The 24005-nt window shown below is 44.7% G+C and overlaps 1 protein-coding gene across 1 annotated transcript in view; it reads left to right on the top strand.

Moving 5' to 3' along the window:
• LOC137537847 (mucin-5AC-like) overlaps positions 1–23513 on the top strand; it is a 108151-nt gene extending 84638 nt beyond the window's left edge. Inside the window, exons 11-19 of the mRNA XM_068259799.1 lie at positions 4924–5036; positions 5113–5144; positions 14106–14210; positions 17294–17419; positions 17503–17601; positions 17681–17809; positions 19013–19052; positions 19704–19824; positions 22757–23513. Coding sequence (XP_068115900.1) covers positions 4924–5036; positions 5113–5144; positions 14106–14210; positions 17294–17419; positions 17503–17601; positions 17681–17809; positions 19013–19052; positions 19704–19824; positions 22757–23513 — 1522 coding nt within the window. The remainder of the gene's footprint in view (positions 1–4923; positions 5037–5112; positions 5145–14105; positions 14211–17293; positions 17420–17502; positions 17602–17680; positions 17810–19012; positions 19053–19703; positions 19825–22756) is intronic.
• The last annotated feature ends 492 nt before the right edge of the window (positions 23514–24005 follow it).

Raw genomic sequence — 24005 nt, 5'->3', positions numbered from 1 at the left:
GAATCCGGGCACAACATTTGTGGCTGTTCCATTGACCTTTCACAGGTAGAAGATTGTGGGGGTGGGAATAGCTCCTCCGAATAGCCCATTGTGTCCTGAAAACTACTCATTGCATTGCTTTGCGCACACATTTTTTTGTCCTCATGCAAGGCCTGAGTTGCACCTGAAAGCGTGGCCTTCTCCTCCTGCGCCTCCTCCTGTTCCATCACGTCTGCTGCTGCTGGGTTAGCGTTGACGCCCGGTCCCTGTTTATTGAACCTCTTATCTTTATTACATTTATGACTGCATGGCGGTAAAAAGCATGCTATCCGCACGCTTCTTGTCCTCATGCAAGGCCTGGGTTGTTGTGTCTCAAAAAGCATGGCCTTCTCCTCCTGCGCCTGCTCCTGTTCCATCACGTGTGCTGCTGCTGCTGGGTTACCGTTACCGGTCCCTTTTCCTGGAACCTCTTCTCTGTATTACATTTATGACTGCATGGCGCCAAAAAGCATGTTACCTGTGCAAAGAAACATGACATTTTCCACATTTAAAAGACAGTTTTTCCTTTGAAACTTTACAATCAATTTTCTCAAAAACTATAAGCTCTTTTTCAAATATTTTTTTTTCCTCTTGTACCCACTCCCAAGGTGCACATACCCTGCTAATTTGGGGTATGTAGCATGTAAGGAAGCTTTACAAAGCACGAAAGTTCGGGTCCCCATTGACTTCCATTATGTTCGAAGTTCGGGTCGAACACCCGAACATCGCGGCCATGTTCGGCCTGTTCGGCCCGAACCCGAACATCTAGATGTTCGCCCAACACTAGTGCCTAACCCTAAGACTCCCCAGGTGGTGCCTAACCCTAGGACTCCCCTGGTGGTGCCTAACCCTAAGACCCCCCAGGTGGTGCCTAACCCTAAGACCCTCCCCGCTTATGATGCCGAATCCTAACCTCCCCTGCACCTTTAAATCAAAAATCTCAGCTATAAAATGGTGCCCTTTTGTAGCAGAATCAAAAACCTTGTAGCCTAAAACCTTGTCGCTGAATAAAAAATAGGGGCTACAAAGGGGCACCCTACTGTAGCCGAATAAAAATATGGGCTACAAAGGGGTGCCCTTTTGTAGCCAAAAACCTTGTAGCCAAATAAAAAATATGGGCTACAAAGGGGTGCCCTACCGGGGGGGGGGATGGGGAAGGCTTGGAGGGGAGGGGAAGGCTTGGCAATCGCGTCTATGCGGACTGCGCAGCCGCGGCAATCTGTGGTGGCCATATTGAGGGGGGAATGAGAACCTGACCCGTTTGGAGGGGTCAGGACCCGACTGGGGCTGGTATTACTGCGGGAGCCATGGCGGAATGAACTGGAGGGCGCAGATGACGTCCTCCATGGATCTGGATTATGAAAGGGTATTTAACTGTTTTCCCATTTGTGGCCTCTGAAGTCCTTTGAATATTGTTTCCTGCTATCTTTTTAACATATCCTGCAAATTTGGTATGGCTAGGATGTAAGAGGCCATTGCTATTAACTGCTAAAGTCGGCGATGATAACCAACCAGAGTTATAGGGGTGCAAAAGTGCTGAATTCTGCTACTGCTTTTATTGGGCTCCCTATTTTACTTTAAAAAATCTCAAATCTTTCCAAAGGGCAATGGCTCAGCAGTGGCAAATTTTCTAGCGTTGTAGGGACTCTTAGGGGGCTCATGACTGGTGAGTTTCGGGCCCCTAGGCCAAAGAGGTCATAGCCTAGGGTCACAAAAACCTGTTAATTTTGACAATGTTAATGGTGGCGATTCTGACGAACATAAATCGCAGCCATGGCCGTTACCAAAGTCTGAATCTCACGACATGTCTCATGCAGGTAGAAGGCATATTGTTGTACTTGCACTCCAATGTTGGGTTCCCTATATCTCTGCAAACCAGAGTTACGGGGGTGCAAAAGTGCTAAAATCCCCCATAGGCTTTTATTGGGCCTCCTATTTCACTTTCCAAAATCTCACATTTTTTCAAAGGGCAATGGCTCAGCAGTGGCACATTTTCTAGCATTGTAGGGAATCTTAGGGGGATCATGACTGGTGAGTTTCGGGCCCCTAGGCCAAAGAGGTCATATCCTAGGGTCACAAAAACCTGTTTATTTTGGCAATGTTAATGGTGGCGATTCTGACGAACATAAATCGCAGCCATGGCCGTTAGCAAAGTCTGAATCTCACGACATGTCTCATGCAGGTAGAAGGCATATTGTTGTACTTGCACTCCAATGTTGGGTTCCCTACATCTCTGCAAACCAGAGTTACGGGGGTGCAAAAGTGCTAAAATCCCCCATAGGCTTTTATTGGGCCTCCTATTTCACTTTCCAAAATCTCACATTTTTTCAAAGGGCAATGGCTCAGCAGTGGCACATTTTCTAGCATTGTAGGGAATCTTAGGGGGATCATGACTGGTGAGTTTCGGGCCCCTAGGCCAAAGAGGTCATAGCCTAGGGTCACAAAAACCTGTTTATTTTGGCAGTGTTAATGGTGGCGATTCTGACGAACATAAATCGCAGCGATGGCCGTTAGCAAAGTCTGAATCTCACGACATGTCTCATGCAAGTAGACGGCATCTTGTTGTACTTGCACTCCAATGTTGGGTTCCCTACATCTCTGCAAACCAGAGTTACGGGGGTGCAAAAGTGCTAAAATCCCCCATAGGATTTTATTGGGCCTCCCATTTTACTTTCCAAAATCTCAAATTTTTTCAAAGGGCGATGGCTCAGCAGTGGCAAATATTCTAGCATTGTAGGGACTCTTAGGGGGCTCATGACTGGTGAGTTTCGGGCCCCTAGGCCAAAGAGGTCATAGCCTAGGGTCACAAAAACCTGTTTATTTTGGCAATGTTAATGCTGGCGATTCTGACGAACATAAATCGCAGCCATGGCCGTTAGCAAAGTCTGAATCTCACAACATGTCTCATGCAGGTAGACGGCATATTGTTGTACTTGCACTCCAATGTTGGGTTCCCTACATCTCTGCAAACCAGAGTTACGGGGGTGCAAAAGTGCTAAAATCCCCCATAGGCTTTCATTGGGGCCTAGGTTTTGAGGGTACTAAAGCACAGGTTTCTGCCTCCTGGGGAACCAGAGGTGGGGGCGATGACTCCCTGGGGGGGGTTCATGGTGGCATCTGGGAGTCCCCTTTAAGAAGGGGACCCCAGATGCCCACCCCCCTCCCAGGAGAAATGAGTATAGGTGTACTAAGTACCCCTTACCCATTTCCACAAAGGGTTAAATGAAATAAAAACACAACCACGAGAAAAGTATTTTATTATTCTAAATTAACCATAAATACTTACCTGTACCTTTAAAAAAAAATTCCCACGCCAATTTCCTCAGTAAACGATGTAACGAATACAGTATCCTCTTATCTTGCAATCTTCAATTAAGTTGAAGATCTCCGATCCCCCCCACATAGCAGAGAATGCGTCCTTTGGGACGCATAGCTGCCGCCTTCGGCTGTCTCTCCCCACCTGCCTTCACGTGTCACCATCACCTAGGCTGGCACCTGGTGCAGCCATGGGTGCACCGGGTGCCAGCCTAGGTGAGGGTGACAGGTGAAGGCAGGTGGGGAGAGACAGCGGGAGCCGACAGCTATACGTCCTGCACAGGCCGCATTCTAAGCTATACTAACGGTTCATGAATCATCCGGTTCTTTTTAATGAATCGGTTCTTTTTTAATGAATCGGCTCTTTTTTCTTTGACACTTTAAAATCGATTTTCTCAAAAAGTATAAGGTCTTTTTGAAAAAAAAAAAAATTCCTCTTGTAGTCACTGCCCTCCTCTACATACCTTGCAAATTTGGTGTTTTTACTATGTAAGGGGACTTTGCTATTAACTAAAGTTGGCGGGCATTAAAGTCTATGGGCGAACTAAACTTTTTTTTGAAAAAGTTCCTGGTTCACTGCTAACGCGAACCACCGAAGTTCGCCAGGAACCATTCGCCAGCTAACTGTTCGGGCCATCTCTACTCTGTTCATGGCTGGCTTGTGAAGTGTTGTTTCTGAGATTTTGGGATTAGCAAACGTAACTATAATGATAGCATCAGAGTTTGTTGCAGTGTAACAGCTAATTGGCTAATTTCTTGTGAGTTAACTTGCCTTATTAAGGGAAGAGCATGCTGGTTTAGACTCTAGGCCTGTAGTGCACATATATGGTACAGAAAAACCTGGTCTAGATTTTTTTTGTAGAATATATTTGCTATTAGGTAGCTTTTACTTTGAAACCCCTGCTGGAAATATATCACACCATAGTAAGGTTAGCTGAAAGCTTAATGTACTAGCATGTGTGCTATTGCTCATTGCAGTCATGTTCAGCCCACATAACGAGAACTTTTGTCAATTAGATTTATTAAAAGAAAGGTTCTTTATGTGTGCATACATGTGACTGCAGTACCACAAAAGCTAACATTTTAGCAACTCTCACTATGATCTGATGTTACACAGGCAAGAGTTACAGTTTTGCCAAGTAAGAGCATCCAATTTTTTAATGAACCGAGGCCAATTTTGAAAGACTACATATGTTCTCTAGCTCAGGATAACCTTAGTAAATGAGGCCCCATAGTGTCTTGGAACAGTCATCTAATTAATATATCTATAAATCTATATAGTTAATTTTATCTAATTAAACATGTAATAGTTTTGATAAAACATTGTTCATATATTGTGACTTGGACCCAATTTAGACATGCAAACTTGGAATATTAGGGAAAGGTCCGCTCTAAATGTTTCACTTTTTTTTACCATTGATTAGCCATGAACTGCACCTCAGACCTGGAGTATAAGGCATGTGGACCTGCTGTGGAACCTACCTGTAACCCTAGGTTAGTATAATGTACAAGTTTGTTTAGATTTTTTTTATGTTTTGTATCTGTTGTTGTGTTTCATCTATCTTTTATTGATATCTGTTCTACTTCCAGATACAATGAAGCATTCTTTAACAAGTCTAGGAATGATTTCATGGAAGGATGCTACTGCCCAGAGGGAACTACAAAATTCAACACTATAACTCATAAATGTGTGACTACATGCGGTACGTAGTATTTCTAATCATTTAGGTGTCCAAGTCCTTATTTCCAGGTCTAAATAGCTCTACTTTTTTTGTGCAGGATGTGCTGGCCCAGATGGAATGCCCAGAGAGGTAAGACAGATAGATAACTGATATGTGGCATATAACAGTAAATTGCGTGATCTCTTGGTATTCTGACATTGTTCATTTACTTCTAGCCTGGGGAAACATGGGAAAGCAACTGCCAGACATGTATATGTGATAATGCAACCATGAGTGTGCAGTGTGCCGCAAGATCCTGCGCAATGCCAATGCCTACAGCCTGCACTGAGGAAGGATCTATGCTGGTTTCTGTACTGGATCCATCAAACCCCTGTTGTCAAATCACTGAGTGCCGTGAGTGTCACCTCTGATCTAAGCTAAAAGCAAAAAAATGCTAATTCTGTGAGAGAAAGGATAATATCCTCCTTAGCGGTAAAGCCGTGTGTGACACGGGGTAAGCCGCCGGAGGGTGCCGCTCAGGCCCTGCTGGGCCGATTTAAATAATTATTTTTTTGCTGGACGCAGCTAGCACTTTGCTAGCTGCGCCAGCACCCCGATCGCCGCTGCCGCGCGCCCAATTCGTTGCGGCGCGCGCCCCCCCAGACACCGTGTGCTGCCTGGCCAATCAGTGCCAGGCAGCGCCGAGGGGTGGATCTGGAGTCCCCATGGCGACAGGGGAAGCCCTCCAGGAAATCCCGTTCTTTGAACGGGATTTCCTGATCGCCTATCGCCGGAGGTGATCGGCGGGGCTGGGGGGATGCCGCTGAGCCCTAGGCTCGCTACATGATTTAAAAAAAATAAAAAATTTAAAAAACTGCTGCGCTGCCCCCTGGCGGAATGTTTCATATCGCCAAGGGGGATATTGATGTTACTGTTTCATTAGAACTTGCATTTGTTGCCCACAAAGTGCAGTTTAGGTTTTCAGTTTTCTGCTTTCTGACCTTAATTACTATATTCATAAGCTAGGATTGTGTCAGGCCAGGAGAACATCCCTCTAGCTTTACCACGGATCTCATCTGCACATGCAAATAATCTTTTTATGAATAGACTTGATGTATCCCCAGATTCCCCACCAAGAAAATGAAAACATTGAAGCACTTCCACTTGATATAGTGCAAATCAGTTTTACTTGTTTATGGGGAGAGTAGGATGTAAGCCTTTTGGTATAGCACCCTGTTGTAGCTTTAGTACTTTATTCTATTGAGGATTTCACCCTATACTATTAATTTATTGATGTGGACTCACCACCATAGAGCTGCCCAGAAACACCGGTATAGATGGTTCAGTATTGCAGAATTCCTGGATGGAGATGCCACACATAAGAACCTAGTACGTAGAACAGTAAGGGCTCTTTCTACAACAGTTTCAACTCTGTTCCATTTAATCTGCCCAGCAGAGGCGTAACTAGAAATCACTGGGCCCTCCGTGAAACTTTGAATGTGGCCTCTCCTCCCCTGCCCCCGCTTTCTGCACAGGTAAACTGAGAACTAATGTTGTTCAATTCGCTTTCTGCACAGGTAAACTGAGAACTAATGTTATTCAATTGGCTAGTGCACACTTGAATGTGTTTTCCCCATGCAGATAAAAACAGACAGCAGTGAAGCACTGCACACATTTTTTCTATCAATTACATTAGCTGCTGTGATAAAATGTGCATGCTTTCACACACACATACAGACAACGCATACAGAAAACCGACAGATGAGTGTGGGCCCAGCGTCAGCTTATTACACTCACTCTCTCCACCTCTGATGGCACAGAACTGGCTCTGCAGACTCCTCCAGCATCACTACAGTACAAAGCACTTAGGGAGTGGCTGGAGAGGCTGCACAAAAGCCTGCTGCACACTGAATCGGGACTGTCTACAAACCTTTGTCTGCAAAACTTTGTATGATTCCTTATCAGTGGCTGAGCAGATGCAGTCATTAGAACATGTGCAGAGAACAGAAAGTTTTTTCTCTCTGTACCCTTAGTTGTCAGTCTCTCAGGACAGTGATAGAAACTTCTCCCCACACGGGGCCCTTTGCGGCTGCATCCCTTGCAAGGTTTGTTGGTACGCCCCTGTTGCCCAGGTCATACAGCAAAGTCTCCCCCCCCCCCCCCCCCAATATTCAGGTGCAGGGGAACCGAGCAGAACGAATGTTGTCAAACCTCAAATACATTTTAAAAATATTGCAGAGAAGCTAAATTACATTTTTGTCTAGAGATCTGTGGCCAATTTTGAGGAGCTTCATGAAGACACGCTAAACAATTTGATGAGGTGACTGATTTGTCTCTGAATGGCTAGTCACAATCATAGTTCACTTATGCTTAACCTACACAGGAATCAAAAAGGAGAAGTCACACACACTATCATGAGCACCCAATTAGACTTAACTAGTCAAACACCTGATCCAGTTGAGAATATGTCAAGGATGGAGACACTGAGAGCCCAACAGAAAGTGTAGTATGTACTGGTAGAATCGATATGTAGAGGTAAGTATACAGATATACTCACAAACAAGGGTTACCATCCAGGTAACCGCTATATCAGTAGATGGGGTGATTAGACCTGTCCCCACTCAGGATTAGAGTGGGGCCGAACCTCCGATTTTAGGTTCGCGAACCGGGTTCGCGTATTTCCGCGTAAGGTTCGGTTCGCGTAAAAGTTCGCGAACCGCAATAGACTTCAATGGGGATGCGAACTTTGAAAAAAAAAAAAATTATGCTGCCCACAAAAGTGATGGAAAAGATGTTTCAAGGGGTCTAACACCTGGACCCCCAGGTGGAGGAGTGGGATACATACCAAAAGTCCCCGGGAAAAATCTGGATTTGACGCAAAGCAGCGTTTTAAGGGCAGAAATCACATTGAATGCTAAATGACAGGCCTAAAGTGCTTTAAAACATCTTGCATGTGTATACATCAATCAGGTAGTGTAATTAAGGTACTGCTTCACACTGACACACCAAACTCACCGTGCAACGCACCGCAAACAGCTGTTTGTGTAGTGACGGCCGTGCTGGACTGGTGCGCACCATGGCGAGAGTGCAGGTTTTGGTGGCTTTACAGCCCATATGGTCGCCTGGCTAATGTAGCTGAATGACAGAACAGTGACTGTCCAACTGATCAAATTTGGTCTGACCACAATGAGGCAACGACCTTATTATCCTGGGTGTGCCCCCCGAGACACTCATCTAGGCGCCGGTCATTGCTTCATTGTGATACGCAAGCCCCTTCACCACGGCAAGGTAATGATCACGAAGGGGAATGGGCGCATGTACATGCCTTTTCTTTTGTTGTTGCAGCTGCCCGCAGTGCAGCCAGAAAAATTAGGCAGTCATGTACACGCACCAGAAAAATTATTACAGCGGCCGCTGCTAGCAGCGGCCTAAAAAATTCAGCAATCCGCCTGGAGTCCCGGACCCTGTTGGTGGTGGCGGAGAAGGTAGTCAAGCGGCCTGCAGGCAGACATGCTGTGTGGAGGGACTGGGAGCGACTTAGTCTTCTTGGGGCAGGCCAGGCAGCCAGTCACACGGCGTGCAGGCAGAGATGCTGTGTGTGCGGGAACTGACTTAGTCTTGGGGCGGGCAGCAGCCCTCCGGGATCCATGCCTCATTCATTTTGATAAAGGTGAGGTACTTAACAGTTTTGTGACTTAGGCGACTTCTCTTCTCAGTGACAATGCCTCCAGCTGCGCTGAAGGTCCTTTCTGACAGGACGCTTGCGGCAGGGCAGGAGAGAAGTTGGATGGCAAATTGGGACAGCTCTGGCCACAGGTCAAGCCTGCGCACCCAGTAGTTCAAGGGTTCCTCATCGCTGTTCACAGCAGTGTCTACATCCACACTTCAGGCCAGGTAGTCAGCTACCTGCCGTTCCAGGCGTTGGTGGAGGGTGGATCCGGAAGGGCTGCGGCGAGGCGTTGGACTAAACAACGTCCGCATGTCCGACATCACCATGAGATCGCTGGAGCGTCCTGTCTTTGACTGCGTGGACACGGGAGGAGGATTAGTGGCAGTGGTACCTTGCTGGCGTTGTGCTGTCACATCACCCTTAAAGGCATTGTAAAGCATAGTTGACAGCTTGTTCTGCATGTGCTGCATCCTTTCCACCTTCAGGTGAGTTGGTAACAGGTCCGCCACTTTGTGCCTGTACCGAGGGTCTAGTAGTGTGGCCACCCGGTACAGCTCATTCCCCTTGAGGTTTTTTATACGGGGTCCCTCAACAGGCAGGTCAGCATAAAAGACGACATCTGCACAAAGTCGGATCCAGATGTACCATCCATCTCCTCTTGCTCTTCCTCAGTGACGTCACGTAAGTCAACCACCTCCCCCCAGCCGCGAACAATACCACAGGAAGGTTGAGCAGCACAAGCCCCCTGCGACGCCTGCTGCAGTTGTTCTCCTGCCACCGTCCCCTCCTCCTCCTCCCCCAAATAAACACCTTGCTCATCATCCTCTGAGTCTGACTCGTCTTCAGCACATGACTTCTCTTCTTCCTCCTCCTCCCCCCTCTGTGCTGCCGCAGGTGTTGAGGAAACAGCTGGGTCTGATGAAAATTGGTCCCATGCCTGTTCCTGCTGTAACTGTTCCTGGTCACGCTCATTCACAGCTTCATCCACCACTCTACGCACAGCACGCTCCAAGAAGTAAGCGTAGGGAATCAAGTCACTGATGGTGCCTTCACTGCGGCTCACCAGGTTGGTCACCTCCTCAAACGGCCGCATGAGCCTGCATGCATTTCTCATCAGTGTCCAGTTGTCGGGGCCAGAACATCCCCATCTTCCCAGACTGTTTCGTTCTACTGTAGTTGTAGAGGTACTGGGTGACGGCTTTCTCCTGTTCTAGCAGGCGGGAGAACATGAGCAGGGTCGAATTCCAGCGAGTCGGGCTATCGCAAATCAGGCGTCTCACCGGCAAGTTGTTTTTCTGCTGAATTTCCGCAAAGCGTGCCATGGCTGTGTAAGACCGCCTCAAATGCCCACAGAACTTCCTGGCCTGCTTCAGGACATCCGCTAAGCCAGGGTACTTTGACACAAATCTTTGAACAACTAGATTCATGACATGTGCCATGCAGGGTATGTGTGTCAGCTTCCCCATATGCAAAGCGGCAAGGAGATTGCTGCCGTTGTCGCACACCACGTTGCCTATCTCCAGGTGGTGCGGGGTCAGCCACTCATCCACCTGTTTCTTAAGAGCAGCCAGGAGAGCTGCTCCAGTTTGACTCTCCGCTTTGAGGCAAGACATGTCTAAGATGGCGTGACACCATCGTACCTGGCATGCAGCATAGGCCCTGCGGAGCTGGGGCTGTGTAGCTGGAGAGGAGAACTGCCACTCAGCCAAGGAGGAGGAGGACAGCGAAGAGCATGTAGCAGGAGGAAAGGAAGTGGCAGGAGGCCTGCCTGCAAGCCGTGGAGGTGTCACAATTTGGTCCGCTGCGCCCTGCTTGCCATCGTTCACCAGGTTGACCCAATGGGCTGTGTACGTAATGTAGCGGCCCTGCCCGTGCTTGGCAGACCAGGCATCCGTGGTCAGGTGTACCCTTGACCCAACGCTCTTCGCAAGAGATGACACCACTTGCCTCTCAACTTCACGGTGCAGTTGGGGTATGGCCTTTCTAGAAAAATAAGTGCGGCCTGGGATCTTCCACTGCGGTGTCCCGATGGCCACAAATTTACGGAAGGCCTCAGAGTCCACCAGCCGGTATGGTAACAGCTGGCGAGCTAACAGTTCCGCCACGCCAGCTGTCAGACGCCAGGCAAGGGGGTGACTGTCCGAAATTGGCTTCTTCCGCTCAAACATTTCCTTCACGGACACCTGACTGCTGCTGTGGGCAGAGGAGCAGGAAGCGCTCAAGGGCAGAGGCGGAGTGGAGGAGGGTGCCTGTGAAGGTGCAAGGGAGAAAGCGGCAGAAGCAGATGATGCACCTGAAGGAGGAAGAGGAGAAGGAGGGTGACTTTTCTTTTGTGTGCTGCTGCTGCTTTTGCTCAGGTGGCCATCCCATTGCTGTTTGTGCCTTTTCTCCAGGTGCCTTCGTAAGGCACTTGTCCCTACGTGAGTGTTGGCCTTTCCACGGCTCAATTTTTGTTGGCAGAGCGAACAGACGGCTTTGCTCCGATCTGAGGCACACAAATTAAAAAAATTCCACACCGCTGAGCCACCCTGGGATGTGGGCACTATGGGGACCTCAGCAGCTGATGCCGAAGGACAAGTTGGCTGGCTGTACATAGGTGGCGATACATGGTGCCGGACACTGCCACCAGCTGTTTCTGACGAAGAGCTGCCCCAGCTTCTTTCAGCAACTTCTCTCCTCCTACTACTCTCTGACTCCCCCTCTGAACTGTCCCCCTCTTCATCTCCTCTATTGGGAACATACAGAGGATCCCTATCATCGTCATCATCGTAATTATCCTGCCCAGCTTCGCTTGCCTCAGAAAAATCCAAACATGCACCATCAGTAGGTCCTTCCTCCTCCTCACACATTACATCCATAATGTTGTCGCGTAACTCAGACATATGAGCTGGTGAAAATTCATCTGGCTGTAACAACAATGGCTGTGCATCATTGATTTCACCAATAAATAATTCTTGCGAAGTGTCAAATGCAGCGGAAGTGGTGCTAGTAGTAGCGCTGGTGGCTGAGAAAGATGAGGTGTTCTGTGTCGCTAAATACTCAACCACGTCCTGACAATCTTGGGAGGTGATGGGACGTGCCTTCTTCCGAGCACTGTACTGTGGGCCAGGTCCACACGAAATTACATTTACACGACCTCGCACAGACCTGCCTGGTGGCCTTCCTCTGGCTCTGGCACTACCTCTTCCTCTACCTGTTTTGTCCATATCGGGTATGCACGGAGTGGTATATCACACTGCGTGCACTCACGTAGGTAGGTGGGTTCATTTAACTGCACAGGTATGCGCACTGATGCGGTGGGTTCACTGAACAGAACAGGTATGCAGTGGCGGGTTCACTGAACAGAACAGGTATACAGTGGCGGGTTCACTGAACACAACAGGTATGCAGTGGCGGGTTAACTGAACAGGTATATAGTGGCGGGTTCACTGAACAGAACAGGTATGCAGTGGCGGGTTCACTGAACAGAACAGGTATGCAGTGGTGGGTTCACAGAACAGGTATGCAGTGGCGGGTTAACTGAACAGGTATACAGTGGCGGGTTCACTGAACAGAACAGGTATGCAGTGGCGGGTTCACTGAACAGAACAGGTATGCAGTGGTGGGTTCACAGAACAGGTATGCAGTGGCAGGTTCACTGAACAGGTATACAGTGGCGGGTTCACTGAACACAACAGGTATGCAGTGGCGGGTTCACTGAACAGAACAGGTATGCAGTGGCGGGTTCACTGAACAGAACAGGTATGCAGTGGCGGGTTCACTGAACAGTACAGGTATGCAGTGGCAGGTTCACTGAACAGAACAGGTATGCAGTGGCGGGTTCACTGAACAGTACAGGTATGCAGTGGCAAGTTCACTGAACAGAACAGGTATACAGTGGCAGGTTCACTGAACAGAACAGGTATACAGTGGCAGGTCCACTGAACACAACAGGTATGCAGTGGCGGGTTAACTGAACAGGTATACAGTGGCGGGTTCACTGAACAGAACAGGTATGCAGTGGCGGGTTCACTGAACAGAACAGGTATGCAGTGGTGGGTTCACAGAACAGGTATGCAGTGGCAGGTTCACTGAACAGGTATACAGTTGCGGGTTCACTGAACACAACAGGTATGCAGTGGCGGGTTCACTGAACAGGAATACAGTGGCGGGTTCACTGAACAGAACAGGTATGCAGTGGCGGGTTCACTGAACAGAACAGGTATGCAGCGTTGGGTTCACAGAACAGGTATGCAGTGGCAGGTTCACTGAACAGGTATACAGTGGCGGGTTCACTGAACAGAACAGGTATACAGTGGCGGGTTCACTGAACTGAACAGGTATGCAGTGGTGGGTTCACAGAACAGGTATGCAGTGGCAGGTTCACTGAACAGGTATGCAGTGGCGGGTTCACTGAACAGAACAGGTATACAGGTATCCAGTGGGCTCACTGAACAGAACAGGTATGGTGGGCTCACTGAACAGAACAGGTATGCAGCCAGGAACAAGCTAAGCCTAACTAATCTTTCCCTATGAGAGACAGTCTGCAGCAGGCACACGAGTGAGCGTAATGGCCGCCGCTGCCTTCCTTTTATTAGGGGGGGAGTGGCTCCAGGGGCTAGTGTAGCCTAATTGGCTACACTGGGCCTGCTGACTGTGATGTAGAGGGTCAAATGGTGCATTATGGGGTCAGCCGAACTTCCGCAAAAGTTCGCCTGCGGGACGCGAACGCGAACCACTGAAGTTCGCATGGAACCGTTCGCAGGCGAACCGTTCGGCCCAACTCTACTCAGGATTAAGAAAGGAAATAGGAAACACCCTTCCACCAAGGGTAGGCACAGAAACTGTATATGCAGACAGAGGCGCCAAAAGAATAACATTTACAAAAAATGTTAAAACGAGAGGAGGCAGAGGTGGACTTACCTCCTCCAAGCAGATACACAAAGAGACTGTTGTATATATTCAAAACAACAAAGATTTATTTATATACTCCAAAAAGTGTGAGTGTATATACAGGCATCTCCTGCTTCATCAAGCATTAAAAAATAGAGCATGTACTCATACAGGTCTGGTGCAAAGCTCAGCGCCTCTGTAGAGTTGAGAATATGCCTTTTCTCGAACTCTTCTTATGGTAAATTTACACAGAAGAAGTGGAAAATCTCTATTGATATTTACAATAAAATAAGCTTGTAGAATAGTCACCTTTATTATGGCAGGTCACAGTTTATATGATCAATCATCATTTATATAATACACAATACGGCCAGTGGCAGTACCCAAATTTCCAGCGCCATTTTTGCATGATTCGCGTACGCTCCCTTCTATAGTAACATAAAGATAGCCTGTTCAGAACGTAGCACCAAACTGATGCCCAAGGGATCGATACCTGTGGACAGTAAGAATTGTGCTTCTGTACAGCGTACACACCTTTATTCATTGCTTGATATTTTTCCTGGTGACAGGTTGCAACATCAGTCTCTGTTCCAATATCAAGAAGACCTGTGAGCCTGGCTATGAAACTGTGCCACAGATGGATGCTGGAGGCTGCTGTCCTGTCTACAAATGTGGTATGTACGTTTGTACTTTGGCACCCCTGGGAGTAGATATTTTATGACACTTAAACCATTTGATTTAAATTATCTAGAGTTATTTAAATTGGCATTGTCATCGAATTTCATCTATAGTCTAAAGCAATAAAAAGCATACAATTAACAGCTAAAACCATCTGACTGGTCTTCAAGGGTTATAACTCATGCTTTGCATTTCATTTAGCTGCTTAATGATGAGCCTGCCATTACAGGGCAGAATTATTAGATTGTATTGGAAGTATATACTCTGTGAACACATAGCAGAAAAGCTTCTGCCTTATCCAAGGGGAAGCAGATAACATGATATGCTCTATTTTCTCACTAATTACTTCTCTAGGAGTACATCTGATAATTTGTCCAGCAGCCTGAAATTATATTAGGTGCAAATATGCATTCAAAAGACATCAGAGCAGTCTCAAAGTGTTTCTTATTCATTAGTGTACTGTGTTTAACGTTTTAGAGGAAAGAAAATGGATGACAATACCACTTTAGCATCAGTATAAGTATACTGCTCTTCATCTGTATATATGAATATATTTCTTCCATCTTTATCTTTTCACAGTTCCTAAAGATGTGTGCGTTCATAATGGATCGAAATATCAGGTAGTGAAGCTAGCACTCTTAAAGTCTCATACAGCCAGTCAGTTTGCTGTTTCTTTTTTCTTAAAACTGAACTCAGTTCATAAGTATATCTTACTTGTAATCACTGCATACTTAAAGTGTGCCAGAGACGTACAATGCTAAAGATTTGATTCTTACCTAGGGCTTCCTCCAGCCCCATAAACACGCACGAGTCCCTCGCCATCCTCTCGCGGTCTGCCATTCAGCTGTGATCAGCCCCGGTAACAGACTCAGTTGGGTTCAGCCTGGGTCTTCTGTGCATGTGAGGACCTCCCGTGCATGCGCAGTAGACCCAGACTAACACGACTGAGTCGGTTACCGGGGCTGATCGCGGCTGAACGGTAGACCACGTGAGGAAGGCGCGGGACTCACACGTGTTTATGGGGCGGGAGAAAGCCCCAGGTAAGTTACAAATCTTTAGTATTGTACATCTCTGGTTTACTTTAAAGCATTAGGGTGCTTGTGCTTACACCTAAGTGCTGAGAACAATATGAAGAGAAATAAGAGATAGTACCTCAGAAGTAATGGGAATACTTTAGAAGCACATTTTTAAATAGGGGTTAACACACAAGGTGGCTAGTTTACTTAAAAAAATATATAGCAACAGAGTAACACCTTATTCCGATGGATAATACCATTGAAATAGTAGTATTATAAGATGGGGCTAAAATCTATAATTTAAGTGTACAGTATGATCAGGATCTAAGTTTAAAACAAACTTACCTCATTGCGTACACTAACAAAGTATGAAAGTACTTGAGTCTTCATTTGTAGTTCCAGTTGAAGCTTGGCTTCAATTCACTAAGACCTGTTAGGTAAAAATCTAATGTTCAGTAATTTACCTCATGGAGTAAAAACATTTTTATTAAGTATTAATGAAGAGTTTGGCAATTTACTGAAAAACTGCAGGATAATTTACAAAGATTTTTACCACATAAGGTTTTTCATTTGGCGTTTTCAGGAACCATGCATTATTTAACCAGCCTGGTGTTCTATTAAGATCGCCAGGCTGGCGACCGGATGTTTTTTTTTAATTAAAAAAAAACTATCGTATGCAGCCAACTAAAAGTTGGTTGCATGAAAGCCCACTAGAGGACGCTCCTGTTGCGTACTTCTGATCGCCTCTGGCGATCAGAAGTAACAAGAAAGGCCGCGATGAGTGGCCTTTCTTGTTTCGCTTTAGCGGAGTGACGTCATGGACGTCAGCCAACGTCCTGACATCAGCCGCCTCCGATCCAGCCCTTAGCACTGGCCGGAACTGTTTGGTCCGGCTGTGCTGGGCTCGGGCAGCTGGGGGGGCCCTCTTTCGCCGCACTGATTGGCGCACTGCGGTGGCGATCAGGTAGCACACGAGGCTGGCAAAGTGCCGGCTGCGTGTGCACCTTTTTATTTGATAAAAATCAGCCCAGCAGGGCCTGAGCGCCAGCCTCCGGCGGTAATGGACGAGCTGATCTCGTCCATACCGCCAGGCTGGTTAATTCGATATTTGATGGATCATTGCCATGCAGGGAAAATGGATGAAAGATATGATACAGATAGCAACTTATTTAATTATTTAATGATACTGGAGAATAAAGTACAAGTACAAGGTGCATAAAATTTACATAAAATATGTACCAGTTCAAATTCATTAGTATCTGAGTATCCATTTTTATTACCTACGTAATACTAGTGTTAAATTAGGTATATATTTTTTATTATTAACTTTCTTATTTTGCTGAATGGTTTAATAACTGTTTGTTAGTTACTGACAGCTCCAGGCTGGAGGTAAAATACTGAACATCTCACTTGTTTTACTGCACACTCGACTCTTTGTGAATTGACAATTATGAGGTAGTTACATCACAAGACAGTAATTTCAGTTTTTTCATGCGGTTACAGCATTAGTGGATTAACATTTCACAAAATGCACAGTAAAACCAGCTGTTTTCTGCTTTACCGCATGTGGTAGTGCTTTGTGGATTTAAGCCATAGGCTGTTTATTAAAAAAATAAATACATAAAGGTCGGTAAAATTTTGGAAAACTTCATACTAAAAGAGAAGTAACTAGAGGCATTTCTTTTCCATTTTTGTATTGATGATTAATTGGGAATTGGCCTGGAGCAGGGGCATAGCTATGGGGCAGGCAGAGGTGTGAGGGTCTCCCAACTACCAACCTTCCTCTCTCCAGTACTCCAGTTTAGGTGTTTTTGTAGCTACACTTGTTATGGGTGTGAAGATCATGATGGCCACTTTGACCCTTGTGAGATGGGCCTCCAGACTGTGAGGATCACCAAGGGGAGGCAAGGGATGAGTTTGAACATTAAGAGGGCACCATCAGAGTTTTGTTGGGCGGCCACATGATTTGTAGTTACACCCCTGGCCTGGAGTTTAGCTTTGAAATGATGTGCTTCAGTCACTTTCTTTCCATTATTACTTATTATATTTCCATTATGTTGTAGCCTGGTGGACTAGTCCCATCTTCCAACCCATGTGAAAAGTGCATGTGTGACAGCACAATGAATGAGACTTCAGGACAGCACCATGTATCCTGCACTCCAGTTTTGTGTAGCATTAAATGTGCAAAGGTAAACATCTAGGACAATAACACCCATTAGAAATCTACCCAAAGACGGAATTTTGAATTGCACTTCGTCATGTTTTCCTCCAGGGTTTTATGCATCAGGAAGTTCCCGGACAGTGTTGTGGAACCTGTGTCCAAGCTCAGTGCATCATGGATTTACCTGACAACTCAACATACCTACTTAATGTAAGTGCTTCAATCTTCAATATACAAACCTTTTCAGTCCTGCTAAAGATTTTTGCTAACACATTTGAATTCTTTTCAGCCTGGAGAAACCTGGTCACCTCCCGGAGATAATTGTACTGAGTACAAATGTGTGCAAAAGAAGGATAAATTATTGACTGTCTCAACAAAAATGTCCTGTCCAAACGTTGACCTCGATAACTGTGTGCCAGTAAGTGTTGATGTAATCTCAGTTTGAGCATTTGACCATCATTGTTTTGTCACATTCTTTGAAATGTTTTGTTATCACTATTCAGTCTCTTGTGTACATAGAATATTGAAACTGTTGACAGAGTGAATTCTGCTTCTAAATTGAGAAGAAAATTTAAAGAAAATGCCCCTTTTTAAAGACCTAAGTTACCCCTTTACCAATTCATAATACACCTTACTCACCAGTGGTGTATATAGAAGCTTATGTTCTCTCAAATATGTGCTGTACCTCAAATTTGTGAGATCACTGGTCACTAGCGAGGCTTCCAATCTATTGAGCCCTTTTCACAATAACAGGAAATTCTCCACCCAGTAATTGCCGATTCTAGGATAACCATGTGCATTGAAGATAGAAAATAAGTTGATTGTTATTATTTTTTGTTATTGTTAGTATCCATTTAAAGTGGCAGCTACTTCCATGACATCGTACAAGGGAATAATAAAAAACCTTACTTAGTATAAGTATAGTATCTGTTAGAGGCTGATGCTCCTGGTGTTCCTTTGTAATCTTCCTCAGAAACATTGTCTGACAAGTTACATACACACACTCATTGGAACCCAGCCAAGGCAGCCATTGAGGGCGGTCTAGACTGAGAATCTAGTAGGAGTACAGGCGTCTCCTCAGGTTGTTCAAAGATCATCCCTGCTGGATCTTTAAGCGATGGCTTAATGCATTGTTCCTCTCCTTAACCGTCCACCAGAAGCCATTCTATTGTGTGCCATGCCTTCATCCCTCCTCCCCTTTTCATAGCAACAGTACATGTTTTTCTGGTCTACCAAAAGGATGTGTTTGAATCTATTTCCCTTTTAGGGCTCAGTGGTCCAAACCTTGTAAGGGTTTTTTGCCTTCCTATGGATCAACTGGAATATATTGGCTGGTGTTGTACCATATTTTCTGGTTGAATTCAATGGACGTATGTCTTAATTTAACAAAACTAACTATGTAACAATGCTTGTTCCTCACAGTGTCACCTGCAGGATCGAGCTCAACCCTAAGGGATGACACAAAGGGTGTTTGTGTATATACATTTCCTCTGAATTCCTTTTCAGGTTTCACAGCCCTCTGAACACTAAGTGTTTACATAATTATTATTTTCTTACGAGAGGTGATTTCATTTTGCTAGCAGTCTTAATGCTTATTAGTTATATGACTTTTTTTCAACAGGGAACAATTCAGAAGGATGACAAAGGATGTTGTCCAACTTGTAAGTATTTTGTCTAGTTAAATATCAATATCTTTTGCAGATATATTTTATTAAAGTGAGGTATAGAAATATAAATATTTAGTTATTTTTGTTGTAAAGATTTTCCAGGAAAATGTATACATGTAATTTGTATACATTTTTTATGTGAGGCTAAATTGCTAATATTCCTAAATTGTTGTCTGTAAAATAGGAAATGCCACAGTGGTATACAGTGTTATATAGTGTGATATTTATATTGGGGATAAAACCTACTTCAAAAGAACTGCTACTGAAATTGTTACAAATTAGAACAAAGCTACAGGTAGGGGTTTTATAGAGCAGATTCACTTCAGTTTGATAATCTTGAATGAACAATACATTTATTTTTAGGGGGAGGAGTCAACTGTTATCTATTTGCATTATATAAGTGGATATAGGTGGAGGACACCTGTTTATTTGACTGTATTTTGTATACTATTTATTAATTGTTCAAAACTTGTGTCCGTAGAAATATTAACCTTGTCTCTTCTGAAAATGCTAAGTACTGCAATAGAATTATTTTTAAAGCAATACATGTGACATTCATTTTAGATTATCTAACTGGATGTGGATGTGTTTTGTGATAATGCTGGATGTGTTTATATGTTGATTGCTTAAAATATTTTTTTTTAGGTATCCAAAAAACAAAATGTCAAAAAGTAAAGGCAAAAGAGATCATCCTTCAGAATGGCTGCAAGTCACTGAATGCTGTTGAGATGTCCTATTGTAAAGGCAACTGTGAAAGCCAGTCCAAGTAAGTAATGATTCAATAACCCCCGATAAAATTAACATATGCATTGCAACTTTGCTAGTGTTTACACAAGTGATACATGGACCCATGTGCAATTATTTTTTTTCTCTCCCAAGTTTTCTCCTGGGTAATATTTTCAAACTTGTCCATAAAATGCTTTTTTTAACCTCCAGCAACCAAAAAAAAAAGATACTCAAAATAATTTTGATAATACTTTTTCACTTACTTTTTGGTATGTTTTCAATTGCAAAGTGCTGGAAAGTTATTGCAAATAGAAAATGAAAAATTATCATCTAGAAGAAAACTCAGGAGAAATGGTTAATTGCACAAGGGCCATGGACCCAGATGCAATTAACTTTTTCTCCTGAGTTTTCTCCTAGGGTGATATTTTCAAACTTGTCTATAAAATGTTTTTTTAACTGCCAGCAAGCAAGAAAATACTCAAAATAATTTTGATAGTACAATTCCACCCGATTGCTGAATATCTCCTAGGAGATAAATCAGGTGAAAAAGGTAAAAGGTAATTGTCTATGGGCCATTGTCCTTGTCCAATTCACTTTGTCTAATACTTTTTTTCCTAGTAGATAGTTTTCAGCTCTCTGTAATTGAAAAAGTACCAAAAACAATGTAAAAAAAGTGCTGTTAGAATTATTAGTATTTTCTTGCTTGCTGGTGGGCTTAAAAGGCATTTCATTGATGAGAAATAACAACAGGGTAGGAGGCACCCCAAAAATATATAGGATTTCAAGATATAATCGACATAAATATATGTTAAGGAAGGAGCGGCAATCTTACCTCTCCTGAAGCAAACAAACACCAGTTAGTAAAGAAGTTTTTATTTGAGCACAATTGGTAGGTGACAATGTGTTTCACAGATCATAACTCCTTTCCTCTGGTCAGTTAAAAAACAAGTGCCTTAAAAATGACTGTGGAGAGTGGGTGCCTTCTTTAATTTCATTGATGAGGTGTAAAAATATCACCTAGGAGAAAACTTAGGAGGAAAGGGGCCTGATCCAATTCACTTTTTTTCCTACGTTCTCTCCTACATAATATTTCCACATCTTATCGATAAAATTCCTTTAAGCCAAAGGCAAACAAGAACATTCTCAGAATAATTTTGACAGTACTTTTTCAATTGCAGAGTGCTAAAAAGTTATTTTAAACAGAAGATGAAAAATTATCTCTAGGAGAAAGCTTAGGAGAAAAAGTGAATTGGATAACGCCCGTGTATTCAATAGGGACCATTGTGTGTTGCACGAGTAGTGCAACTCGCGTTTCTAGCATAATGATGATATCATTTTAATTGCATAATTTACTTTGCTAAGTTGGGTTGCTGCAAAATTTCAATGGAAAAGGTAGTATTTCAAGTGACACAGGACCAGCATTGCTGCAGAAGCACTGTGCTGTGAATATTCAGTGAACGACAAAAAAAGGTTATCCTTCTGCCTCACTTTTGTCACATGTCCAAGTAGACCCATGTGCAGGACAGAATCACAGCTCCTAGAAAACATAGCACTGCTCTGCCTTCAGAAGGGGTAGACAGACAGTAATGGTATATATTCACAATATGTAATAACCAGTGTTATAGAACTTCCTGTAACAAGCATTGTGGGGCTACAGGGCTAGTATATAGCATGTGTGATGGCTGATGGCTGAGCAGCTTTTCATGAACACTATTAGGTTCCCTCTCCAGGCTGAATCAAAGCTGAAGGTTTCACCCCCTCAGTATGAATAGCACCTTCTTTTTCACAGTATGCTTGTTAAAGTGACCCTGAGCTCTGCCTAAAATTGCCATTTGAACCTACCTAGGGCTTCTTTCAGCCCCCCGTAGCCTGCAAGGTCCCCGGCATCTTCCTGGCTCGTCTTCTTGCTCAGCTGGCGGCTCCATTATTCGGTCTGAAGTGGGCTTCACCCCTGCCGCGCATGCTACGCATCATGACGCTTGAGAGTCCTGCACATGCACGGTTCAGTCTTAGAGAACCATGAATTTGTTGGGCTCTCACGCCGGCCTTCATGCTGATGCCTAGTGTGTGTGGTGGAGGCGTGCACGAGTGACTTCAGGCCAAATCCGCCGATTAACGGAGCCGCCATCAGGACCGGTGAGAGGAGGCAGGAGGCTGAGGAGCCAGGAGGACGCTGGGGGGAAGCCCCAGGTAAATCCAAATGGCAATTTAAGGCGGAGCTCAGTGTCCGTTTAAATTGAGAGCAAACTATCAGCTATAAGTCCTTAAAGTCCTAAATGTCATCTGAAACTGAGAAGAAATTGTGATTGAAAACAGCTAAAAGTGTGAGCTAGCTGGTGGCCCCAGGGCACGCTATTTAGCAGATACCCAAATTAGCTCCGGGGTTAGGTGGGGGGGTTGTTGGGTGTTAAGGTTTGGGGGTTAGAGTTAGGCGCCCAGCAAGGGGGGTTAAGGCCAGGCACCTACCAGAGGGGTTAAGGTTAGGCATCAGGGAGGGGGGTTAAGGTTAGGTGCCCACCAGGTGGGGTTAAGGTTAGGAGCCTATCAGTGGGGGAGTTCTGTGTGAGAGTAGGGAGCAGTTAGTTCATAGTTATATATCCGCAAATATTAACAATATTTCACCATATGAATTAAGTAGTAGAATATTAATAAATTGACAAATATTTTACTACCAGCTATTTCCTGCACCCTTTAAAGTGATATTTTTTTTATCGGTAAAGCCCGTGCCCAATGTAGCTTGCGGCACTTTCAAATGTATGCATTGTGATGACTTTCCTGATCAATGTAGTTGCCTCTGCTCTGCTCATAGTTAAACACACAAGCTACTCTTTGGTTCTTTTCCAGTCGGGTGAAGGGGTGTGTGTAAGAGAATGGCCTACTGATGACTTGTGTGGCTCTGGCTAGCTTTACAGTTACATTTTCACATTTGTGATAGTAAAGGAATGCTAACTGAATATTTTTTATCCTTTCAGGTACTCCACAAACTCTCAATCCATGGAGCAGACATGTGGTTGTTGTAAAGAGACAACAACAGAAATGGTTACCATTGACTTAAGCTGTCCTAATGGCACTGTAACAAAATACACCTTTATTACTGTAAAGAGCTGTTCCTGTTCAGATTCTCCTTGTAACAAACATAATGAGGATGATGCAGACAAGTCACACCTGACAAAGCCAGCATCTCAAAACACAACAAACGCATTGAAGCCTACAGGGAAAACTGAAGACAGCAATGAAAAACAATCAGAAAATGAGAGCTCAGAGTTGGAGTCTGTTGAAAATAAGCAGCATGAAAAGAATGTCACCGGGGAAAAGGAAAGTAAGCAACTAAGTGAAAATCAAGTGACCAAGCCTGTGACCAAGATAACAGAAGGGGTCATTAAAATTACAAATTCATCTAATGGCAGCAAAAGCAATGAGACTGTAAAGGATGAGAGTGGGTCAGAACAGACACATGAGTCTAAGATAACTATGGTCACGGAGAAAGCAATGAACACTAGAGGCCAGTCCATGGTGAATACCGCTATAAAACAGTCAAATAAGACAGTCACTACCAATGTAGAGGACGGCGACGTGTCAAATTCAAAAAACGGGAAACCACAGGACAACCTTCCAGAAGCGAAACCTGTCACAAAGCTAATACCCCAGAGTACACAGAAAACACCACAGACGGCAAAGCTATCTTCAGCAACTGGCAAGGAAGGCCACACATCAGGAACTGGAAAATAAGCACACCGCCAAAACTGATCCTTTTATTCCTGATAGTAATACTTGATCACCTCTTCCTGAATAATTTAAGAGCATCAATAGTTCTCAACACAATCCTGACATCCCTCATTTTATACTGCACTTATATATATACCTAAATTATCCTTATGCTGGGAATACATGGTTCGTTTGAAATTATCAATGGAGCCGCTGATGGCTCGATTGATAATTTCCGACCTGTTCGATACCCCGCCTGATCGATTGCGCGCTCGATACCGGCGGGGAGAACAAAAGAAGAAACGCACGGAAGATTAGGAAATGCCCGCGGGGACGAGTGGGAATCGATCTGCACGCCCGCGGGGACGAGCGGGGACGCGGCGGTATCGAGCCAGCGGATCGATTATGGCGCATAAACAACCGTGTATTCCCTGCATTATAACTATCATTGGCAGCAAATGAAAAGCAATTTCACTAAACACGGACGCTCGCTCTACAATGTTTTTAATATATTAT

This window comes from Hyperolius riggenbachi, chromosome 11, assembly GCF_040937935.1.
Source record: "Hyperolius riggenbachi isolate aHypRig1 chromosome 11, aHypRig1.pri, whole genome shotgun sequence".
NCBI lineage: Eukaryota > Metazoa > Chordata > Amphibia > Anura > Hyperoliidae > Hyperolius > Hyperolius riggenbachi.
Note: the sequence above shows the minus strand (reverse complement) of the source record. Positions and strands in the feature narration are given on the sequence as shown.